A 22,046-nucleotide genomic window follows, 5' to 3' on the forward strand; every position below is an offset into this window, starting at 1 on the left:
GCTTATGCGGTTCCGCCTTTTGACGGCGCTCACCCAGCATCCAGCGAAGTTGCGAGTTTGTAATCTCTGGGCTGCACCTTACAGTAGACTCGCGCTGACAGTCCTTCTCCAGCCAATCCCCGCTCACCACGCTTCTATGACTAGGATGCCGGCCAACGCATGAACAACCAATAGCTGTTGCAAACCCGCCACCATTTTGACCTCGGAAATCCTTGGAATTTCCATCCACCACGAACCAATAGATATCTTCACCGACTCTATGCGCAACCGGGTTGGCTGTCTCCCACAGAGCCCACCCACTTCAATGCATGAATGGCTGGCGGGAGGATTGGGAATGGGCGGCAGTATCCGGGCAAAGCAATGCCTGCGTTCGCCATGCGGGCAGGCGGGCAGGCGGGCTAGCAGGTGACTCTTTGCGCCTGCAATCCGCTCCGCTCTTTTCTCATTCCAGACGAACAATGACCAGCAGCTTTCCATCCGCAGGCAATGCCCCTTTCAGCCTTGTACATCTCCCGGTGCTGCACGTCAGCTGCAACTAGCAGCCTGTTGCCCTTAGTCATGGATACACGAAACACATCGAACAACGGCTCCTCTTACATGACACTAGGCATAGGCCCAGCCAGAGACGTCTCATCCGCCAACTTCTTTGCCTTGATGCTGATGACCATCGCCCTGAGGCTACCCTATCAATGTCGTCCCGTAGCAAGCGTGGAAGAAGATGCGCTCAGTCTAGCTTGTAATGTCTGGCACTTAGTCATGCCGGCCTATACAAGCAGAAAGCAGGTTGTTGCGGCCACTTCCCGTCGAGACCAAAGTCAGTGAGTCGTGAAAAGGAGACTCATGGCAAAATCATCGACAGTTGGCTCACCTGGATCGAATGCAGAAGGTGCGTGTGCGAGTCACGTGCGCAACATGCAAATACCCATAGGCGGGAAGTATCAGATGCAGTGCACGCATCAAGTATTATCCCAGCTAATCTTTGACAGCCTTTATATGTTGGAGGTACACGCCGTTCTTCCTATCGCCCGCTCAGTACGATCAAATGCGTCTGCAATGGTTATATAATCACGGTTGCCATGTATGCAAATTGTAACCAACGTGACCGGCAATGACAACGTTGCACAATATACTCTGCGATAGTGCTCATGTACCACCCAATACGTAGAGCCTCGCTAGCTTCAAGGTGTATAAGCGTCCAGCCTGCTTGCGAAAGACGTTTTCTGTGTGACGTTATGGCCGACCTACATAAGCAAAGCAACATGACATGCGGCAACCAATAAATGGCCTACTGCTTCATATTTAATGGAGTACCGGATAGGCACACGTACCCGTGAAGGTTCAGTTAGCTGTATGCAGTGTTGCCAAAGCAATCATCACGACTTCAATAGGCCGATGCGGCGGCTCATGCATGATAAGGCTCGCAAAATGCACATAATACAGTCGTCGGGCCCCCGGTATCCCCAGTTCCTTTCTGGTTTCTTTTCACTTATCTTTCCTCAGAAGGTCCTGGTCACACTTAGGCTAGACTCAACACATTGAGATATCAATAAATAATAATACGGCAATATGGCCAAGATGTTTTTCGTTCAGATAATTGCCAATCTCGAGGGGTACAAGAGAGTAGACGTCGCAAGACCATACGGAGACGCCACACTCCAAAATGTCGACCTTCGTCTCATCGTCCTCGAGAGACTCTACAACGTCACATCGCCTCCGCCAATGTTGGACCCGACCTGGGAGTCTCTCGAATTTCGTACCAGACGTCTCAGCAGAAACCTCCCATTGCCAAATCCATTGCCGAACCCATCGCTTCGATTCAATCCTAACGAAGTTGAGATTCATGTCACACCCGAGGCCGTGCAAAAGCTTATGGTTAGGCTTGATCCTCAGTATCTCATCACTGCTCCCAAGAGCGAAGATTTTAGCTTCGATGCCATCGCCCAGCACGTATGCTATATCGCCGGTACTCAAAACTGGAACGTGCCTGGAACGATCAAAGACTTGACGAGGCTTTATGCAGTTGCTTCAGAGTTATGTATCAGGATTGAGGACACACTACAGTCACACGGCCCACTCCATCGGCCAATGCACCCCATGAGGCCAGGTTTCCCTGGAGGGCCGATGCACCCACCTTCTCCGTGCTTTCGTCCTAATCCATCAGTCGGGACATGCTGTTCCTGTCACCATCAAAAGGGGAAACCTAAAGTATTGCAATCCCGTAGTCTCACCGCCCAGCTTTTCGGTGCCAAACCTAGCCGAAAGCGCAATTCCAGCTCGCTGGGGTGGGGATGGCTGGGCAGACTGTTTGGCAAAAAGAAGGTTGATTACCATAGCGACACGAGCTCCAGTGGCAGCGAGTCAGACACGTTGAACGATGAGTGAAGGAGGGGAATCGAGCAAAGTAGCTCCTCGGCATTCGGCACACCTTGATAAGAAAGACTCGAGGTAAGCTGGGTATAACAATTGGAAAACAGGGACAATCTATGAGACCATCCAGCGATTTCTGTCGAGGCAACCTGAAATAAATTTAATGGGGAGTAGTTCTGGAGGTATTACAACGATGGACAGCAGTTTCCTTACTTCCCAGGGATTTAACAAGAGTGCATTTCATACTAAACAATTGTGCCAAATTGTGTACAAGGCGAGATTGCATGTTGCATTTATTGGACTTGACTACGATCCGCAACCGTAGAGCCCGAATTTATATCTTCATGAGTGTAGGACTCGAACTGTTCCAGATTATGGCAATGACTTTTCATTCATAGTGACTCCTAAATACCAGTGATCGTCGAATTTGTCCTATATCCTGTCAGTGAAGTCCCTCCAGTAAACGACCGTGACCATAGCGAAATTTGGTTGCCCACAATGCACTGACAGTACCACAACCCGCGTTCCAAAACCCCAGTCAGGCCACAAACCTCATCGGGAATCATAAGACCTGTAAACGGCTCCGGCAAAGCCACGGGATGTGGTGAGCTGGAAACACATCGCCCGCCGCCTCAGTCCCGTCTCCGTGCCCCCGGGTTTCGAAGGAATTGGTATAGACAAAGATAATTCGGAGACTAAATAGCAGACTATCGGTTCCGTGGTGGTCAGAACTCGAGATATTGGTCTCCCCAATGCCCATAGCTTTCGGATTCGTGAAAAACCAGGGACCAGACAGACGATAGAAGTGATTCTCCCGGCAATCAGCATTCTTTGTGCAGCTTTGAAAAATTTTGGTCGTAGCTTGTATTGGCGGCGAGCGGGTCGTGGCGGTGGTGTTGTTGCTCCTGCCACTGGAATCGACAGACGGCTGCCCAAACAATCATGATGACTGTGAACGAGTGGCAGGTTCTTTGAGAGCGGGGCAATATGATTGGTAGATGATGGAGGACTGGGTGCAGTCGGTCATAATATATGCCAGGTCTGACAAGCTCGTGCGCTTCCCTCAAGAAAACCTGAGCCCATGAAGTGAACTGGATCCCGGCAGCCCTTGACCTGTTCTCCTTTGAGGAAACCTTGAACAGTCTAGGCGGGAACTCGCATTCAGCTTCGACCCGCTGGTGAAGAACCCACTCGTAGTTATCAACGACTTGATTATATGGTCCTTGGGAAGGTGCTGTAGCATGTCTAACAAACTCTCTACATGAGTGTTGACGTCGGGGAAATCGAGCAGCTGGAGACCATCTATGACGCAGATCAACAACTTTGGACATAACGGCAGTAGGCGTCGAATCAGCTCAAGTGACGTAGATATTGTCTCGATCGTTCCGTCTAAATGCCCAATCGATGTGGCGTAGTTGAAGTCTTCGCTGAAGTCAGGTGGAACGAGCAGGCAAAGTTGGCGTATCAGAGAGTACATAAGCGAGATCAATAAACCCTGTTGAAACTTGCTCCCAGTAGTCGAGTCTTTGATTTCAGGTAATCTGCACGAGAAAAAGATGCATGGAATGCTTGTCGCTTCTGCAAGGACGACAACATGAGCTGCCGCGATGGACTGGTCGGAATTCTGAGGCGCATGTGCTCTGCCCATCATCCATAACAGCTCCGACTCGGCCGCTGTCAGCCATTGTTGTAACCGAGACACAATTTGAACCGGCATATTCCGAGCGTTAGGTGGATGAGCTAGATCCCTCATGAAGTCGAGTTCCTGATTAAAATATGTTTGAAGGTGCCGTGATACTATTTCCAGCTCACCTCGTCGGAACGCCAAAGGGGCGCTAGGAGACATGTTGTTTCCAGGCTCAATTGACAGTAAGGACTTCTCCGCGAGAATTGGATCGTTCTCCAAGAGCCCACGAAACTTATTTTCTGCACAAATCAGCCTTGCCTGACGCACAGTCGTATTCTGTGGTCACTTACCACCCGCCGATTCCTGCGCATGGAGCACCCTTTCCACAGCTGCTATCGCGGCGCTTTGTGCTACCTCGCCGAGCTTTAAGCTCATCACTTCAAGTTGTGAGTGTAATTGCTGTTCAGAAAGCGCTCTGTTTTGGTCCGATACCATGATTATATTCGAGATGTGATCCACCACCCTGCTTGCAAGCGCCCCTACTTGTGTGAATGTGGGCAAATCTACGACACGACTGTGAGTAGCCTCAACTACACCTTGGAACTCCAGTGTGGCTTCTTGCTGAATCTTGGTCACAACATCTCTTATGTCCTTAGTTTTCTCCTGTACATTCCTTCGAAAATAGTCTTGATCCAACGAAGACTTGAGTCTTTTCGATTTTGAGGAGAACCAATCCATGGTGTGACATAGAAACCGGATGTATTTGATGTAGAGTAATATCACCAGCATCTTCATTCTCTCGCTCGGATACAGCAGACTCTGGCGACGGCTGAATCTCATACTGTCGGAAATTTCTGCCAGAGCTTTACAGAACCCGTCGGCAATCTCTTTGTGTCTCCCAACAGCCTAAATCGTGTGAGCCTAGGTACTTCAAGATTGACGCCACTTACCTTGACGATGGAGGCCATCACGCCAGTGAAAAGGGATATGTACTTATCACCTTTTGGGATTACTGCAAACAATTGCGAGTGTGCAAGCAGCGTGTCACAGTACCTGGTCAAATAGTCCTTGGCTTTGCCCATGCCTTTGTCCTTCTTAGCCTCCCACTCTCCCACAACCCCGTTGACCGCCTGCTTGACTGTACTAATGTTTGGGATTTCATTGTCAAGCAAAGTGCTTGTTCCGAGATCTGGATACCGGGATTGAAAATCTTTCCATACTTCTATCAAGTTCTTGCATTCCGTGTCAAAGTCAGAAAGATCATCAGTGCTAGGAATGACAGCATTAGCTGTGTGAAAATAAGATAAAGAGGATGCTCACTGATCAAATGCGTCTGAATGCAGCCATCTCTGCCACTCGAGGCGCTCACGGAGTTTCTCGTCTTCTGCTGCTTGTTGTCGAGTCTCGAATTGAGCAGTAGCTTGGGCGACTGGATTCTCTGGAATGTCATTGGCAACTTGAAGACTGTTTTTCCTTACGAACAGGAATGCCTCGGTTTCTGTTAACATCTTAGCTATTTTCGTCATTACAGAGCGTAATCTCAATCGTCTGTTCTCGAGGCTGGCAGGGCAAGCAGACGCTCGCGCTCTAAGACCATGCAAATCTCCTGCTGTTTAGAGCCTGATTTTGCTGCACCCAGGAGCCTGTCATGAGCCACGGTCTGTCTGCATACACAAACAGGCTACCGTAGGGGGCTGACAGAACGCGGCATGGTCAAAGGAAGCGGGGTTGATGTCGCACAGGACGACCCAATGTAGGCTGTCCAACATCACACAGGTAAATAAAACATGCCATCCCCGCCCAACTTCTGTGCAGCCTCGCTTTTTTTAGTATATGGTAGATTCGTATCATTGATCAGTCATATATCGACATGATGTCGATTGTTTTGGATCATGCAAATGTCTCAGAGGTGCCATCAGAGACCTCTGCCGCAACTCTAAGTGCAGAAAATATTTTTGCCAGACAGAGTCATGCATCAGCCAAGCCGCAAGATCCACAATTGAATGCTGATAACCAGATATCAGAGGATGCTTCTGTACCATTGGATATTGAAGTTAGCAGGGTGCCAGTCATTGCCAAGGAAACCTCTACTCGACATAGACCAGCTGCTAAAGCCGCGTCGCTTTGGTGTTCCAAAAAAGGACGTAGTCATGCAAATCTTTATGACTGGGAGATTATGGAATGCCCTTCATGCGGCCAGAATCTTCGACCACCTGGTGAGGTGGGAAACTCTCAGCAGGGAGGGCGTACAAAAGACTCTGGCTCTACAGAAACGTCACTTAGCAGGAGTTCGGACACAACTTCTGCATCATCAACTTCAGGCGATTCTGAGTCCGAATCGAATGTGCATGTAGCAAGTGACCGGCCATACGGTGTTGACATTTTCATTCCTACAATCAAATCATCAGACCAGGCTAAGAAGACTGCCGCAGGACAGGTGGTGGCACCACCTGATATCATTTATCAGATCAGATTTCTATATGAAAATGGACACGAGCTTGGAAATCGGCCATACCATGAGCTTCTTGACCTACAGGAGGAGAAAAAAGCTGTTGTCAAAATTTCAGACCCAATACTCGAAATCGTTTCGATCGTGCGAACAAATATTAGATGGTTACCAAGTTATGATGGTAATCGAGAGGCTACTATCATGGCTGATGGCATCCTCAGAAACCCCAGATACGACAGTGAACTACTCTCTCACAATATCAGAATACGATCTCGTCGCATCATTGATGTACTGAAGAGAATCGTGACGTACTATCCCGGACTTCGTTTGACAAGAGATGTGGTGACATTCAAAGAGCCATATTGTGTCGCATTCCACCATATGGCCGATATCAAAGCATTATCAGAAGGTGAAGGGTTTGCCTCCGGCGCCGTATCTGAGGTCGATAAAGAGACCCAACATCACCTCAAAGTCTTCCGGGAGGCAGTTACACGTAACTACAATCAAGTTGTAGAGGAAGAAACTAGGAGGCACGCCAGTGTCCCTGCATCAGCTACATTCAAGTTGCTGTGGTTGATCTTCAAGCCAGGCGTGACAGTCTACACGATGATGGACGAGGGTCTTCAAGCTTGTGTTGTGAAGTCGGTGACATTCGAGTCCCATACCGTTGCCAAGCTGTCCAGTCCCTATAGCTTACAGCTATGGTATTTGGACTTCGATGGCCGTAGACTGGGTAGACGCGAGTGCTCCCGCTTCATTTCACCATTTGATGGAGAAAGGGATATCACATCTCTCAGTGTCTTCCCAGCACATTTTCTTGATAGGACAGATGGAGGTGCAACCCGTACAATACTTGAGAACAGAGGAGAGAAATTCTTCCGCTACCTTCGTGGCGCTCAGGTCCAATACAAAGGGGAAACACTCGGCTCAGAATCTCATTGGGTATGTTGGCTGCCGTAACTAATACCTGACTTCAAGCTGATATTTACGAATTATAGTATGAAGGGCGGGCTATTATTGATATTAGCTCGTATTTCACTTATGGCATAACTCAAAACTTCGACCATGCCCTCATCTTTGACAGACCGGCGATTGGGGAGATGCGAGACTGGCCGGACGGAAATAGGAACGTTGATGACAATGATGACGATTTCTTCACGTTTCGCCCACCAGGCGCACCAGCCCGACCTGGACGTGGACCTGGACCTGGCACTACCCTTAGGACCCGGCGCCCTGGTGCGAGTATGCCTCCAGTTCCGCCCACAACAGCTCAGATACCCAGTTATCTACCCGCTCAGGATCCCGATTCCGAATATGACGTTACTAAGTCATACAATGCTGGTTTTCCGTGGCGTGAATACGAGGATATAAATCCCAAGAAAACCCACAGCTTAGAAATCGTCGATGCTGTGACAGGGCAGAAGAATCGCCATAGATACTTGCTTTGCCCTAGGAAGGTGATAGGATTCACATTGAAATCTCGGATCTGGGGTTTGTGATCCTCCTGGCTATGCTTTGTCCGCTTACTTACATCGACTAGAGCAGCTAGATATAGATTGCTGTCAAGAGCCCAGGCATAATCCACAAGCAGTTGATGCATTGGTCATGCCGGATGAGCGTAAGCTTATGATAAAGGCGTTAGTATACCAATACAGCGACAGAGACCAAAGCAATGACGATGCATCTGGACCTTGGGCTGCTGATTTTATTGAGCATAAAGGTACTGGACAAATATTCCTGCTACATGGAAGTCCCGGGGTTGGGAAAACTTACGTGAGCACGCACCTTCAGTTGCTCAACATCTGCTAACTTTTGAGAAGACCGCAGGCATGCCGTCGTATTTTTCTTGTTCTGCTAAACCGTTGCTGACTGTTGTTAGAGTGTATTGCTGAATCCACCGGCCGACCTCTGTTATCACTCACTATTGGCGACCTTGGAACACATGTGCCCCAGCTGGAATCGAAGTTATATAAGTTGTTCCGCCTCGGTGAAATATGGGGCGCAGTGATACTCTTAGACGAGGCAGATGTGTTTCTCGAACGCAGGGCGACATCCGATCTACACAGAAACAGTCTAGTATCAGGTGATTTAACGTTCGAAGTCCATTTTAGCTCTGCTAATTTTATATCGCAGTCTTCCTGAGAACCATGGAGTACTATCGTGGGATTTTGTTTCTCACCACTAACCGAGTGGGACACTTTGATGACGCCTTCGTTTCTCGAATTCATGTTGTCCTGCACTATGAGAGCTTCTCTGCTACAGACAGAGAGAGGATTTGGACTCAATTCTTCGAAAAGCTGAAAAGGGAACGCGGCAAGTTTGTCGATATTTCCAGAGCAGCCAAGAAATATGTGCTCAAAGATCCTGAGATGACAAGTATCCCCTGGAATGGGAGAGAGATCCGCAACAGTAAGTTGACTCTCCGGTACCTACTTGCATACGACATCATGGCGACGATACTGACGAGGTTGAACAAGCTTTCCAAACTGCTGTTGCCCTCGCTGAATTTCGCTTTACCCAACTCTCCGACAAGGAGGAGGGCGACAAGGCTTGCCTCGAACGGGAGGACTTTGAGAAAGTTTGCGAGATGACCGGTGCATTCAAGAAATATCTGCAATCCGTTTCGGGTTTCGACGAAGCGCAGAGAGCTCGGAATGACTTGGCTCGCAATGACCAGTTCGCTGATCCATGATTGGATTGGATAGCACATCTGGAGGCCAAGGACTTCCCAAACAATAAATGAATGAGGCAACGATTCACAAAGCTTGTAGCTTATCTGTTGCATACTGTCAATACAACGTATAAGAATGATTTTTTTTCGCCAGTGGGTGACCCAGAATCGTTGACAACAGCCCCCACTAGCACAACATAGAATAGCATGAATGATTCTCTTATGCCGGTGAAGGTAAAACTGAATGTAACCGCGCCAACTGTTGTAGTAGTCCCTGCTTATCAAATTTAGCTGTGGTCGATGGGCAAATTCTTGCACTCGACTAAATTACGAAGTGTATAGGATGCCATGCCATCTAACTCGAAAGAAATTACTGCTTTTGGCGTGTCTCGGCAGACTGGTGTGAGATGTATTTGGATCATATCTCAGCACGTAGCTTAACCCACCAAATTCGATAAGAAGAACCAGGTAGGAGAGTAGCCACTAGATGAGATTTTCGCGTCTGGTAGGATCGAATGCTTGCGTCATCGTAAACTTGTTTGCCGGAACTGCGACTCTGATGCATGAGATAAGCAGGAGCTGTCAGGGAGCACACTATACAAGACCTCATAACAGTGTCTGCCACCTTCAATGTGTCCTCTGGAGTGACGCCATTTGATTTCTCGAGTATAGAAGTTCTGCTGCATGTCGTCTGGACTGTTGGTCCAAATCATGGAAACACTACCTCTGTCAAATGGCAGAAGCCCCAAGAGATTGTTCATTGCAGAATGATCCAATAGTTTCGTTATCTGGAATGATGCGGGAGAACTTGACCCTGCAAGTATTTACGCATGCCTCTCTGCGATGAATCAAAACGTGAGGGTCTCTGTACCCGCTGGGTGTGGACAAGCAAGATATAAAAAGAAACGGATCTCTGCAAGAGATGTTTTACGCAATGCGCCGTTCGGGAGTCGAACCCGAGTCTCAGACTATCTCTCAGTAGATGGAAGGTCTGAATGATAACCGTTACACTAACGGCGCTTTGAGGCTTGTCTCTCATAAACTGTTGAAATTTCTCGTCTTACCAGGGTATATCTAGTATGTGAATTACGCTAGAAGCACAGGGCAAAAAGTCCCCCACACGTACCCATCTCGGTTGTGGGGCACGGTCAAGTGTGATCGGAAATAGCTGGCTGGGGCATAATATCGAAGTCATCAAGCTGCCGAACAAGCTGGCAGCAGGACACGATTTTGAATTTGGTGACAAAATAGAAATGTTGAACGCCCGAGACTCGAATACACTCGGAAATGTTAAGGTTTTCGGTTAGACCATTTTGTCGGCACGGTGCATCTTCGAGGAGGACATGGCGAGAAGGTTAGCAAGGTTAGGTGTTATGAGAGCCCACTCTTTCTCCCGGGGGCACACACGCTAAGGCATGAACTCCGTAGCTTATCGGAGCTGGATTTAGAGCACTACTCCGTATGGACAGCAGTGACGAAATTAACTGTCTTGCGGTGCGGACTGTTGAGACTCAAGTCAACAGTGCTCTTGGCCTTGTCTCGTATCTTTTACATCGCTGAAACCGGCCATCTTGGTGACTGTCCGCACGGAATCCGGATTTCGCGATGAAACTACTCCGTAGGGAGCTTATCAACTGGTAGGGATGTTGTTCCGTGCTGACATACAACCCCGGGGTTTTTCGTCAACCACATATACGATTTCGACATTTAAACTAGTCTAGGCAGCTGATGAGGACAAGCGATCCACTTCAATATTTTGACTCATCAAGTCATATAGTCAAGCAGCGTTCCTGTTCTCGTTTAACATTATTCAATGTGGACTAGATATCAAAGACACAGCTGATTTTAGTGTCACCATCATTTGCCGCCGCACTACAACCGGCAGAGTCGAGTTCCTTGTGTTTGGGACAAGATGCCATTCTTCAGTGGAGAAGGAAACTTACTAGAGCTGGATCAAGAGGGTTTCGACTTCAATATCCAATTTGAGCAGCTATTCTTTTCAATCATCCCGTCCGTTTTGTTTATTGTAACATCGTTATGGCGGACAGTCGCCCAAGCGCGGAAGCCCACCGTGGTGAATGCTCCAATCTTCCAGCTCATCAAACTGGTATGATCTTGCCGTTTAATTATAAAGTCTTAACTTGCTAACATCTCCGCAGGGTGCTATCGTAACTTATGCCGCGCTTGAGCTTACGCTACTGATCATGGTTTCGGTTGGCTCCATCCGCGTTACTGGCATGTTCATGGCCTCCTCGGCTCTCAAGCTTGTATCCGCTCTATTCATGACCGCGTTGAGCTTTATTGATCACAGCAAAAGCCCAAGACCATCCGTTCTGCTCAATAGTTACTTGTTCTTAACCCTTATTCTGGATGCGGCCCAGGCAAGAACACTCTTTCTATCGTCAGGTGGCCAGCCCGAACTCATCTATAGTAGCGTTTTTGGTGCCGCTATAGCTCTGAAAGTTGGAATACTACTGCTAGAGGCTCAACGGAAGTCTAGATGGGTTAATTGGGATCACAAAACGCACAGCCCAGAGGAGACCAGTGGGATCTTCTCTCTCGGTGTATTCTTTTGGCTCAACCGAATCTTTTTGGACGGATATCGAAAAGTTCTGTCGGTCCAGGACCTCTATCCTCTCGATAGCTCTCTGGACGGCAAATCGCTTCACGAGGAATTCTCAAGTCATATGGATTACTCCAAACTTAAGGGCGATAAATACGGTCTGGTAAAAGTGTTAGCGCGCACACTTAAGATCCCCCTGCTACTTCCTATACTTCCCCGTCTGGCACTTCTTGCTTTCACCTTTTGCCAGCCATTTTTTATCGAAAAGCTGTTGGACCATTTAGCCAAATCTGAAGTCGACGCCAACGTGGGTTATGGCTTTATCGGTGCTAGCCTGCTGATCTACTTGGGGATTGCAGTTTCTACGGCCCTTTACTGGTATATCATCCCATAGTAGTAATTCTTGCACGATCGGCCACTGATCTTAATACAGGTATTTTCATCATCGAATGCGTGCCATGGCGAGGTCGATATTAGTCACTGAGATCTACATCAAAGCTACACAAGCTCGCATCGGAACGGGCGATGATAGCGCTGCGTTGACGCTTATGAGCACAGACATAGAACGGATCAACATGGGCTTCAGGGCTTTACACAATATTTGGGCGAGCATCATCCAAGCTGCACTCGCCGGATGGCTTTTGTATAACCAACTTGGGCCTGTCTTCGTTGCCCCCATCGGACTTGTCATGGTCTGCGTTGTTGGATTGACAATCCTCATGAAGTTCGTTGGCCAATCGCAGCGAGCATGGATGGCAGGGGTCCAAAAACGAGTTGGCTTGACAGCTACGGTTATCGCCAATATGAAGAATCTGAAGATCTCTGGCCTTTCTGATGCCATTGGCGAGTTTGTACAGAAACTTCGTATCAAAGAACTGGCAGCGGGAGCTCGGTTCCGCAAAATAACGATTATTGCTGCAATCTTCGGCTTCACTCCATACTTGATCAGCCCTCCACTGACCTTCGCATTTGCACAAAGCACACTCACCACTACGAAGATCTACACAAGTCTTTCCTATCTTTTACTACTAACACAGCCACTACAAGATGTTTTTCAGTCTATTCCTCAACTATCCTCTGGACTGACCTGCCTGGGCCGAATCCAAGCTTACTTAGAGTGTGGCACTCGCCAAGACTTTCGCGAAGTCCTCTCTGATATTAAAAGAAATTCGGAGAAGCCGTTAGGGGTCAAGGCTGCTCCGTTTGAGTCGAAACAAGAATCAGTACACCCTATCGTGATCAGGAACGCAAAGTTTGGCTGGGAAGCGGATAAGTTTGCCCTATGTAATGTGAATGCTCGAGTGTCTCGGTCCTCTCTCACGATGGTTGTCGGGCCAATTGGCTCAGGGAAGAGCACGCTCTGTAAAGCATTGGTTGGTGAGATTCCATATAGGGAAGGCAGTGTGGTTCTGAGCACTAGATTTCCTCATGTAGGATTGTGTGAACAGACAGCATTTTTGTCGAACGGATCGATCAGAGACAACATCATAGGATTTTCTCAGCTCGACAACGAGAGATATGACGAGGTTATACACGCCACAGCTCTTGGCTTCGACTTCGACACGCTTCCACAAGGCGACAGGACGAATATCGGTTCTGATGGCATTACGTTGTCAGGGGGTCAAAAGCAGCGTGTTGCTCTCGCCCGAGCTCTGTATCTACAGACCGATCTATTGATATTAGATGATGTCTTCAGCGGTTTAGATGCTGATACCGAGGAACAAGTCTTTCGGCAAGTCTTTGGGCCCAATGGACTACTCAGGCGGAGGCGTTCTACAGTTCTGTTGTGCACGCATAGCGTAAGGCATCTACCAGCAGCGGATCACATAATCGCACTCGACAACGGCCAAGTCGCCGAGCAAGGTACCTTCGACGAACTGATGAGCAACCAAGGATATATTCAGCGTCTTGGGTTAAAAGACTCTTCTGAAAGTGATATATCATCCGAAACGACGTGCTCAGACAAAATTGTTCGAGAACGAATGCTACCGGTGCTCCAGAAGACGACTACTGACACACCCCTGGCACCAAGCACGAACGTTTCGCGGCAAGTCGGCGATAAGACAGTATATAAGCATTATGCGAAGAGTATGGGACTGCTCTTGGCAGCTTTAAGTCTCGTTTTTGGTGCCCTTTGGGGATTCTTCACAAACTTTCCCACAATATGTAAGGTCATCTTTTCTTCGTATGGAATTGAAGGCGAACACAATTATGCGAATGTCACTAGTTGACTCTTTTGGGACAACTCCGTGTTCATTCTTAATGTCCCATCCTCCTTTCTAGTTTGACTGGCTAATATGATTGTTTATAGGGCTCAAATACTGGACAGATGACGTATACTCAAATCAACCGAGTCAATCTTTTGCTTACTACGCCGGCATATATGCTTTGCTTCAGATAAGTGCCATGATATCGCTATTACTCCTTGGCTATGCTCTCTTTGTGGTCTCTGTGAAGAGAGCAGGTGCCAACCTCCATCGAGACGCTTTGCGAACACTTATTCGGGCACCACTGCGGTTCTTCACGGCAACAGACACCGGCGTCGTGACCAACCTCTTTTCGCAAGACCTGAACCTTATAGACACAGAACTTCCAAATGCCCTGTTGGACACTATATACAGTGTAAGTTGCTTGAAGTCGCCCATCCCATGTTTCTTGGTCTCTTTATGTATCCACGAATCTTGTGTTGCACCTAACAATTGAACCATAGGTTTTCCAAGGCATTGGACAAATGGCTATCATGCTTACTTCATCTCCGTATATCGCAATCAGCTACCCATTCCTCGGCATTCTGCTGTACTTTATGGCAAAATTCTACCTTCGAACATCCAGACAGTTGAGGTATCTCGACCTAGAGGCCAAGAGTCCCCTATAGTAAGTCCAGAATGCCTACTGCACATTTAGGGCGGTGTTCATACTGATCCGCATTGATATAGCACACACTTTCTTGATACTGTCAAAGGCATCGTAACTTTGCGGGCTTTTGGTAAGTTACACGCAATGCCAAACATATGTCCTATGAGATATTTGTTGTGTTACCAAGCGGCTTTGCTGACAATGGACCTTCCCAGGTTTCCTTTCTGACGATATTCAAAAAAACGGTCGTCTGCTTCATTCAAGTCAGCGACCCGCTTATCTGCTTTTGATGATCCAGGAGTGGCTGAACCTCGTCCTTGCCCTTGTTGTCATGGTTATGGCTACAATCCTGACAACCCTTGCTGTACAACTTCATTCTAATTCTGGTTTCACTGGTGCATCTATGGTCACTCTTATGAGTTTCGGTGAGAACCTCTCAGGAATTGTTATGTCCTATACCAAGTTGGAAACCTCCATTGGAGCAATAGCCAGGCTCAAGACATTCAACGATACTGTTAAGCCAGAGGATAAAGACGAGGAAGATCTTGTCCCGTCTGAGCAGTGGCCGGATCGTGGTATAGTGGAGTTGAAAGGCGTTTCCGCAAGTTATGAGTAAGGGAGAATTCCCCACGAGGTTTACATACCGTGACATTAAGCTAACGCCATGAATAGTGCGGATGATCAAACCGAAGGCACGCCACATCTAGCCCTACGCGACATTGACCTCACCATCAAATCAGGTGAGAAGATCGCCATATGTGGCCGCACAGGTAGCGGCAAATCCAGCTTCATCGCCCTTCTACTCAAGCTCCTCAATCCCGTGCCAGAAGCTGCGAGCAACACGGTGATCGACAATACGCCGCTCCATCGCATAGACAGATCTGCCTTGCGTCTACGTATCATTGCAGTGCCTCAAGAGGCCGTTTTCTTGCCGGACGGATCCACCTTCCAGGCTAACCTGGATCCGTTCGAGGTCTCGACACCCGGTGATTGCCAGGCCGTTCTTGCTGACGTCGGCCTGTGGAAATTCGTTCAGGAACGGGGCGGCCTGGACGCCGGCATGAGCGCAGGAACTTTGAGCGCGGGACAACGGCAGCTCATGTCGCTTGGTCGCGCGTTGCTAAGACGGCGCTTCCGAGCGCGGAACCTGGGGATAGGAGGGGGTGGCTCCGAGGGCGGTATACTACTGCTCGATGAGGTCAGCTCAAGTGTGGATCACGAGACGGAACGCGTCATGCAGGAGATCATCAGAGTCGAGTTCAAGAATTACACGGTCATCGCAGTCAGCCATCGCTTAGATATGATCATGGACTTTGACAGAGTCGTTGTCATGGATCAGGGAAAAATAGTGGAAGTCGGAAATCCGATGGAGCTGGCTGGAGACGAAGGGACAAGATTTGGGGACCTTGTGAGGGCTTCCGGGGCTTAGTAGAGATACAGGCCTCCCCGGGTATTAGGCATGATAACGGTGGCCAGCGAGAGCCCTTTGATTATAACCACCTCTATTCCTTTTTGATGTTTTCTTTTCCACTTTTGTCTAATTATATGATATATCCTACGTAACACTAATTTAGATAAACACTGCGCCCATCATCTCACTCGTAAGCAATCCCCTTAGGGCCAGCCACGTCCTCTTGGGTCCCAAACAGAAGTCGCCCCCGTTCACACCCCGACCGAAGGGGTGTCGGCCGTCGATAATACAAAACGCACATCTTTAACCCCGATCGGGCACGGCCCCCTATCACTGCATCTTCTTCGCCAATCGGATCAAGGTCACAATAGTAACCGCCGACGTCACCATGATCAAGAGGCTCCCCATCACAACTAGAAGTAGCGGCATGCTGCACAGAGATTGACGGGCAGTGTGCCGCGTCATGGTGACCGGGGCGGGCAGCGACCTCTGTCTGCGCGCGAGCTTTGCAAGGCGCAACGTCACGGCGCTCGAGATGAAGTCTTGGTTCGAGGACGAGTCCGGGGAAGAGGGAGCATTGGAGCTGGAGGTCGAGCTGTAGTCTGAGTCGAGCCCACAAGCGTCGCGCTCTAGGACACGAGGGAGGGCGAACCTGTTTGTGGGGCGGTTGTCTATTGGGGTCACTGAGGAGGCCATGTTGGTCTCTTGGTCTTGCTCTGTGTGCATAGGAGGTGTGGTAGATGGTCGGGCCCGGTAGAGTTCCCCGGTGGTTGATAAGCTTGGCATTTGGAAGATTCAGAGTGCGAAGATGATCAAACGAGGATTTAGATTGCATCGAGATTATGATGTGCTCGATTTTATGGCGAGAAAACTGGTGTGGCCTTTTGAGCAAATATGCAAACTCCGGTGGACACCAAATGTACTTGCATCACCTATGTGCATCACCTTTCAAGGCTATAATATAAACCTCTCATACTCCGCACACAATGATCTCGTTTCTGGAATCGATATGGCTTCGTGGCATCATGAAGACTGCGCCATGTCAGCTGCACGTTCAGAATCGCACGAGTAAACTATGCCAGGCTTAAAGTATTTCCGTATCATTTCTTAGATAGCCTATATAATGGGTATTTGATTTCCTTCCGCTATTTTGAGATTCTTATTAGTTCAATCTATCTAATTTTGCATGATCGACGTCCAGTTTTGACAGGTTGTATAATCCAGGGCGAGAACTTCAGAAAGGTTCCCCATGAATCTATTCCACTGCACAAAATCTTGGTAAAGAGGCCGGACTGGGGTTCCAGATTGTTGAGATTAAGGTAACATATGGCTCCGGACCTATGTGAAACCCCGCAAGTTCTCACAACCTAACAGGCTCAAAGATGTCGAGGATCCCCAGATCAAAGCTTCAAATCAAGACACAAATCTCCTTGCAATCCTAGTCTGAACTGGCTCCAGTGACGAGCTCGAGCTTGACGACGATCTTGATATAAATCCATTCACATTAATGGCCCTTCCCTCAGATGCGGCGGTGGCGCCATCGCCATCGCCATCGCCGTCTACCGCGGTCAGGACACTTTTGCTGCCGCCGCCGCATAAGCCGATTTCATGGTTAAACACACCGTCCCTCCAATAGTTGCACGGAGCCGCGAATGTCTGACTACCAACAGGCGAGGAGGAGTCCGAGCCCGGCGTTGTGAGGCTATAACCCCCATAGGCAAGGCCGACGATGACGGCAATAACCCCGAGAGCGAGGAGGAGTATGCAGCAGCTGGGCCGCCCCGGGGATTTTCGTGGTGCGGAGATTGGCTCACGTTGAGGTGGTATGTTTGTCCTCTTTCTTGCGGCACATACATTGGCTCTGGCGGGTTTAGTCGCTGTTACCGCTTTGCTGGGGCATGCATAGTATGGCGGCGGCGGTGCGATGGGACATGGTGTGCCCGAGAAGGCGCCGCTTGAAGCGCTGGACGTTGTGTCAGAGCAGATCATTGTAAGTATTGAGCGTCTCGCGATGAGTTTGTGTGGGAAGATGAATATGTTTGGTTGCAAATTAAAGAACGGCGTCCAGAGAGATTTGTGGTAAATGAAGGCGAATAGCGCGTCCCTTAAGATGGGATTTGTGGTCGGTCTTGTAGTGTTCAAGGTAGGGCATACAATGGCTAGAGCGTGTATGTACTGTGCGAGCATGTTACTGCAGGAGCATGTTTGACGATTTGCAGCGTAGAACCGTAACAAGTCACAATGACATAGAGCAACATTCAGCATGATGTTTCATGATGAACACTTTCTACAAATTGCTGTGTTTCCAATTAAAGCAGTCATATATGGATATAGATCGCAAATGTAGATTCGTCAGCGATGCCTCTCGATCTAACCTGGGTGACATACACAATGTGCTCACTGCAGCCTGGAGCCACAAATATGATATTAGTAAGTTACTCCACAAGTTCAGTAGGACCATGGAACCGACTGTGGCTTGGCTGTCATCCATCAGTATATATGAGAAACGATTCCAAGCTCCTCTCACCGCCCTCATCCCGTAACGAAATGCAACCAAGATACCAGAGGCCAAGGCACTAGCACCCATCAATCAGGCCATGGATGTCGTTCTTACTAAAGTTTGTAGAGCTTCCACCGACATGATCGGAGCAGATGAGGGAACTTACGGAATCGTATCAGCTGTAGCTCTTGCCTCATCGACAGTTGCGACGCTGCTGCTGTCGAACGTCGACGCGATCGCGAGACCGGTGCCAGTTCCGCTCCTGTTGGAGGTATATTCAACGCTTGATAAATGTTGACCACATATGGCTCGGCAAGAGCTGTGGTGTTTTTCGATCAACCATGTCCGACAACCACGATAGACAAGGTTCAAATGGTGATAATAGTGTCGCAGCCTCGCGCAAGGAGCAACGCCTTGCACCATGCTTGACCCAAACGGAGGTTGGTTTTCAGATCGTAATTACCACATGTTCTAAGGGGGGTCTTTCCTACAGCATTGAAGTCGAGGCTTGGATGGGCGGGTTGGCATTGTTATTGTATCAATTGTCAAAGCCCGGCGAACAGTTCTAACTGAATATTCGGGTGAAAGTGTCGTATATGTTGGCATATTGGACGTCATGCTGAATCGAATCAGTGACGGGTTGTGTGGCTTTTTGAGGTTAGTAAACTCTTGCGAGCTGGGAGTGTCTACTAATGACTCGATAATCGAGGAGAACGCCACAAACGTATAAGAGAAGCGACGTGCTTTGTATGTCCTTCTTCGGCTTCACAAAGTAGATCATACAATAAAGTTTGTCTTACACGATCGAATACGAAATCTTGAACGATATAATTTGATGGTACAAGACCTGCGTAACGAAACAGTTGAGCCACAGGGTATTATGCGCATGATATCCGATGCATCAAAATCAAGACCGCCGTTCAAGAGAATTATAAAACAGAGCTAATACGTGAGTCAATGTAATAAGTAACAGTATATAGATTTCGTTCGTATAATTGAGGTTTCTCACCGTATCTCGTGTCGGATTTGCGGTAGCTGTCACAGCAAAATTCCAGCACCGTAGTGCTAGTATGATTTATATAACGCCGAAAATGCAAGCTGCCATCGTAAAAGCCCCCTTTTCGCCTTCCCTCCCTACTAGGTTATGTACATAGCCTCATCATATCGGGTATATGCATATGTACTTTTATCGTCATCAACTGCTCACGCTTCTCTGCCAAATCTGACATCGAAACCCTTCAACACACTCATGATACTAGCCGTCTCTACCTCTATGTGCGAACGTCTCGTGGTGCTCTCACCAACCTCTTGTGGTCTCGGAACGGCGCGCAACTTTGGTAGCCACGTACCAATGTCTTCTGTTGCCTTGTCGAAGTTACGGTGACTTGATAGCGTCTTGTAAGCATCCACCACAGATAACCCGATGTTTAAGCCAGCAGGCTTCGACTTGCAACAACCACCACCACTTCGGGAGCCACCACAACATCCTGCACCAGTCTTGGAACTGCCGCCCTGTTTATCAAATGCAGCGGCGAGGCTCCGGCAGAAGAGGCCGGCCTTGGGGTCTGACAAACATGTAGCACAGGATCCAGGTCCGCTTGGTCCGCAGCCACTAGTCTTGCTGAGAGGCTTTGAGGGATTAGGTCGGTTGAGACTGGAGAGACGAGGCAGCTTAACGGCTCCTGTTGATGTGAACTCCATTGCCAGAGGGCCGAAGTCGTTGTCGGAATCGGGTGGGGGTGTTTGTACCTCGGAAGCGATTGGGGGCAACTGGGATTCAGCCGCGGCAGCCTCAGCACACATACAGTATGTGCCTTCTGTACAGAAGCCACATGAGTCACGGGGCCGTATGGGTTCGTGTTGAACAACAGGTTCGGGTACGACCTCAACGACGGCCGGCGCTCTCTTCCTAGAGAACATGGCAGTAAAATCAATCTCGTTTTCATCGTGATTTGGTCTCAGTCTCTTTTCCTCTGGTTCGAGAAGTGAGCTGGAAGATGGTCTTCGCTTGAGATCTGAGTCTGTATTGGCTGATTGGTTCAGAGCGGCTTCGAGGCATTCGCACCTTGACCCGAGGGTACATTTGCCGCAGTCTACCATGGGACCTGCATGGGCAAGGACCTCCTCCACACATGCGCATGGGCCATCAGGGTCACATCGGCCACAGACAGCATCATGCGACCTGTCGGCGTCGGAGGGGTCGGAAGGTGAAATGAGCTGAGAAATTGCAAACGTGGAAGAATTCCTGTGACCTGAATGTGTGCTGGTAATGCTGCTTCGTGGCGTGTGATGCTGCGAAAGGGCGGCATGCAGTCCAGGTAGACTAGCATGCCGAGACGAGATGCTTGCCCGTTCGTCTCTCAGTTGCCGCCGTGTGGCTTCGAGCTCGCTGGATATCCTCTCTCGGTCCTTTCGCTCCTTGTCCAGCCTGCCCTCAAGCATTGTGCAATGACTCCGCAGGTTGTGGACTTCGAGATCCAAGCCATTGACCCGATCTTGAAGGTCCTGCTGGATCTGTTCATGCTCACGGCGATCCTCGTCAAGCTGCTCCTCTAGTTCGCCAACACGGGCTGCCCTACGTTCACGGAAAGCTCTTTGCGCTGCGCGGTTCTGAGCCTTCCGCTTCGTGGGTGGTGTATCCGTGGCGGGCTTTCTCCCAGGCTTTGGCCGCGGAGGGATGACCCATTCTTTACTGGTGATGGAGTTCTTGGGCAACTGAGACTGAGGTTCAGGAGTTGAAGCCATGCTAGCGAGGGGTACAGACTGGCAACCATTGGCTGCAGGCTTGATGGCTAGCTGAGGAGCGTTGATGGAGGTGGGGGTTGATGCACCTGAGGTCGGAGATAGTTGTAGCGCCGAGCTAGGTGACGGAGCCGCTGAAATGGGAGAAATGGCGAGCTTGCCAGGTCTCTCAGGTCGTGTAGATGGCGCAAGGGCAGTTGGGCTGGCCATTGTATCAAGTTGAGAGCCTGAGCCGCAGGAAGGACATTAGTCGTCCACTATCTGTTGTTGTGCATGCGGCTTTGGCAGGCTTATATGGTGGAGCGGCAGCCAGAGTTGGGTAGTCCGGGAAGATCGATCCAATGGAAATCCAGCACAGCATCCAGGTAACAGGTAACAAGTATCGTACGATGGGAAAGTTGGATGCAAGATCCAAAGGAAAGATGCGACTTGTGGTTTTCTTGATTTCGCAGTGTGCTGGAAAAAGGACACGAGATGGCTTTGACTGTTTACACAGCCCCGTAAACTCCAGGTCCGAGCTGCCCTCGGCCGAAATGCAGGGTAGATTTGTTTGAGACTTTTGATGCCTTTTGGGGTGGGAGATATTTCAAAAGCGAGAACAGGGGTAAAAGGAAACCCCAAGCAAGGTGCAGGTGCGCCTTCTATTAATGCTTCAATTCCTCAACAGCGGGTACAGAATGTGCCGCAGGACGGGAGTTGGTAAGAGGGGTTTTGTGTGGGAGGTGGGATGAGGCAGAGATGGATTTGATCAGAGATGGACTGATCAGATTGATAAGATAATGCCGGGGGTTCCTAGGGTGGCATCAGTTTAGAACCCACATGGCGCGGCCGGTCAGAGGATGATCCGTATTCATCTGCTG

The 22,046-nt window shown here is 49.1% G+C and overlaps 6 protein-coding genes and 1 non-coding gene across 7 annotated transcripts; 3 read left to right on the top strand and 4 right to left on the bottom strand.

Annotated features, from left to right (window-relative positions):
* Positions 1-1,566: 1,566 nt before the first annotated feature.
* Positions 1,567-2,382, top strand: BKA67DRAFT_656476 (uncharacterized protein; the record flags this gene model as incomplete). The annotated part of the gene is made up of 1 exon (XM_046106946.1): positions 1,567-2,382. The coding sequence occupies one exon, from the start codon at positions 1,567-1,569 to the stop codon at positions 2,380-2,382; it is 816 nt and encodes a 271-aa protein (XP_045962507.1).
* Positions 2,383-3,430: 1,048 nt separating this feature from the next.
* BKA67DRAFT_656477 (uncharacterized protein) lies at positions 3,431-5,502 on the bottom strand (the record flags this gene model as incomplete). The annotated part of the gene is made up of 4 exons (XM_046106947.1): positions 3,431-4,293; positions 4,345-4,900; positions 4,945-5,263; positions 5,315-5,502. 4 exons carry the CDS (start codon positions 5,500-5,502, stop codon positions 3,431-3,433), a joined length of 1,926 nt encoding a protein of 641 aa, XP_045962508.1.
* Positions 5,503-5,789: 287 nt separating this feature from the next.
* Positions 5,790-9,254, top strand: BKA67DRAFT_557584 (uncharacterized protein). Its single transcript, XM_046102271.1, has 7 exons — positions 5,790-7,385; positions 7,442-7,934; positions 7,984-8,216; positions 8,264-8,270; positions 8,323-8,526; positions 8,577-8,852; positions 8,921-9,254. The coding sequence occupies exons 1-7, from the start codon at positions 5,865-5,867 to the stop codon at positions 9,133-9,135; spliced, it is 2,949 nt and encodes a 982-aa protein (XP_045962509.1). The 5' UTR covers positions 5,790-5,864; the 3' UTR covers positions 9,136-9,254.
* Positions 9,255-10,049: 795 nt separating this feature from the next.
* On the bottom strand, positions 10,050-10,134 carry BKA67DRAFT_t53. The gene has a single exon. It is a non-coding gene; the product is annotated as a tRNA-Gly (tRNA).
* Positions 10,135-11,026: 892 nt separating this feature from the next.
* Positions 11,027-15,962, top strand: BKA67DRAFT_533434 (putative ABC multidrug transporter; the record flags this gene model as incomplete). Its single annotated transcript, XM_046099700.1, has 8 exons — positions 11,027-11,221; positions 11,274-12,055; positions 12,111-13,843; positions 13,989-14,299; positions 14,388-14,551; positions 14,614-14,663; positions 14,749-15,145; positions 15,206-15,962. 8 exons carry the CDS (start codon positions 11,027-11,029, stop codon positions 15,960-15,962), a joined length of 4,389 nt encoding a protein of 1,462 aa, XP_045962510.1.
* Positions 15,963-16,100: 138 nt separating this feature from the next.
* On the bottom strand, positions 16,101-16,852 carry BKA67DRAFT_210252 (uncharacterized protein). Its single transcript, XM_046095482.1, has one exon. The coding sequence runs from the start codon at positions 16,777-16,779 to the stop codon at positions 16,129-16,131; it is 651 nt and encodes a 216-aa protein (XP_045962511.1). The 5' UTR covers positions 16,780-16,852; the 3' UTR covers positions 16,101-16,128.
* A 505-nt stretch (positions 16,853-17,357) lies between these two features.
* BKA67DRAFT_656481 (uncharacterized protein) lies at positions 17,358-21,396 on the bottom strand (the record flags this gene model as incomplete). Its single annotated transcript, XM_046106948.1, has 3 exons — positions 17,358-17,907; positions 18,611-18,706; positions 19,652-21,396. The coding sequence occupies 3 exons, from the start codon at positions 21,394-21,396 to the stop codon at positions 17,358-17,360; spliced, it is 2,391 nt and encodes a 796-aa protein (XP_045962512.1).
* Positions 21,397-22,046: the final 650 nt, after the last annotated feature.

This window comes from Truncatella angustata (genome assembly GCF_020726525.1).
Source record: "Truncatella angustata strain MPI-SDFR-AT-0073 chromosome Unknown BKA67scaffold_2, whole genome shotgun sequence".
Lineage (NCBI taxonomy): Eukaryota > Fungi > Ascomycota > Sordariomycetes > Amphisphaeriales > Sporocadaceae > Truncatella > Truncatella angustata.

Excerpts from the sequence above, each read along its gene's own strand:
- BKA67DRAFT_557584 (XM_046102271.1), top strand. The coding sequence starts at position 5,865 with ATGATGTCGATTGTTTTGGATCATGCAAATGTCTCAGAGGTGCCATCA. Across the intron at positions 8,527-8,576 it reads CAGAAACAGTCTAGTATCAG|TCTTCCTGAGAACCATGGAG; the intron begins GTGATTTAACGT and ends TTTATATCGCAG. Across the intron at positions 8,853-8,920 it reads TGGGAGAGAGATCCGCAACA|CTTTCCAAACTGCTGTTGCC; the intron begins GTAAGTTGACTC and ends AGGTTGAACAAG.
- BKA67DRAFT_210252 (XM_046095482.1), bottom strand. The coding sequence starts at position 16,779 with ATGCAATCTAAATCCTCGTTTGATCATCTTCGCACTCTGAATCTTCCA.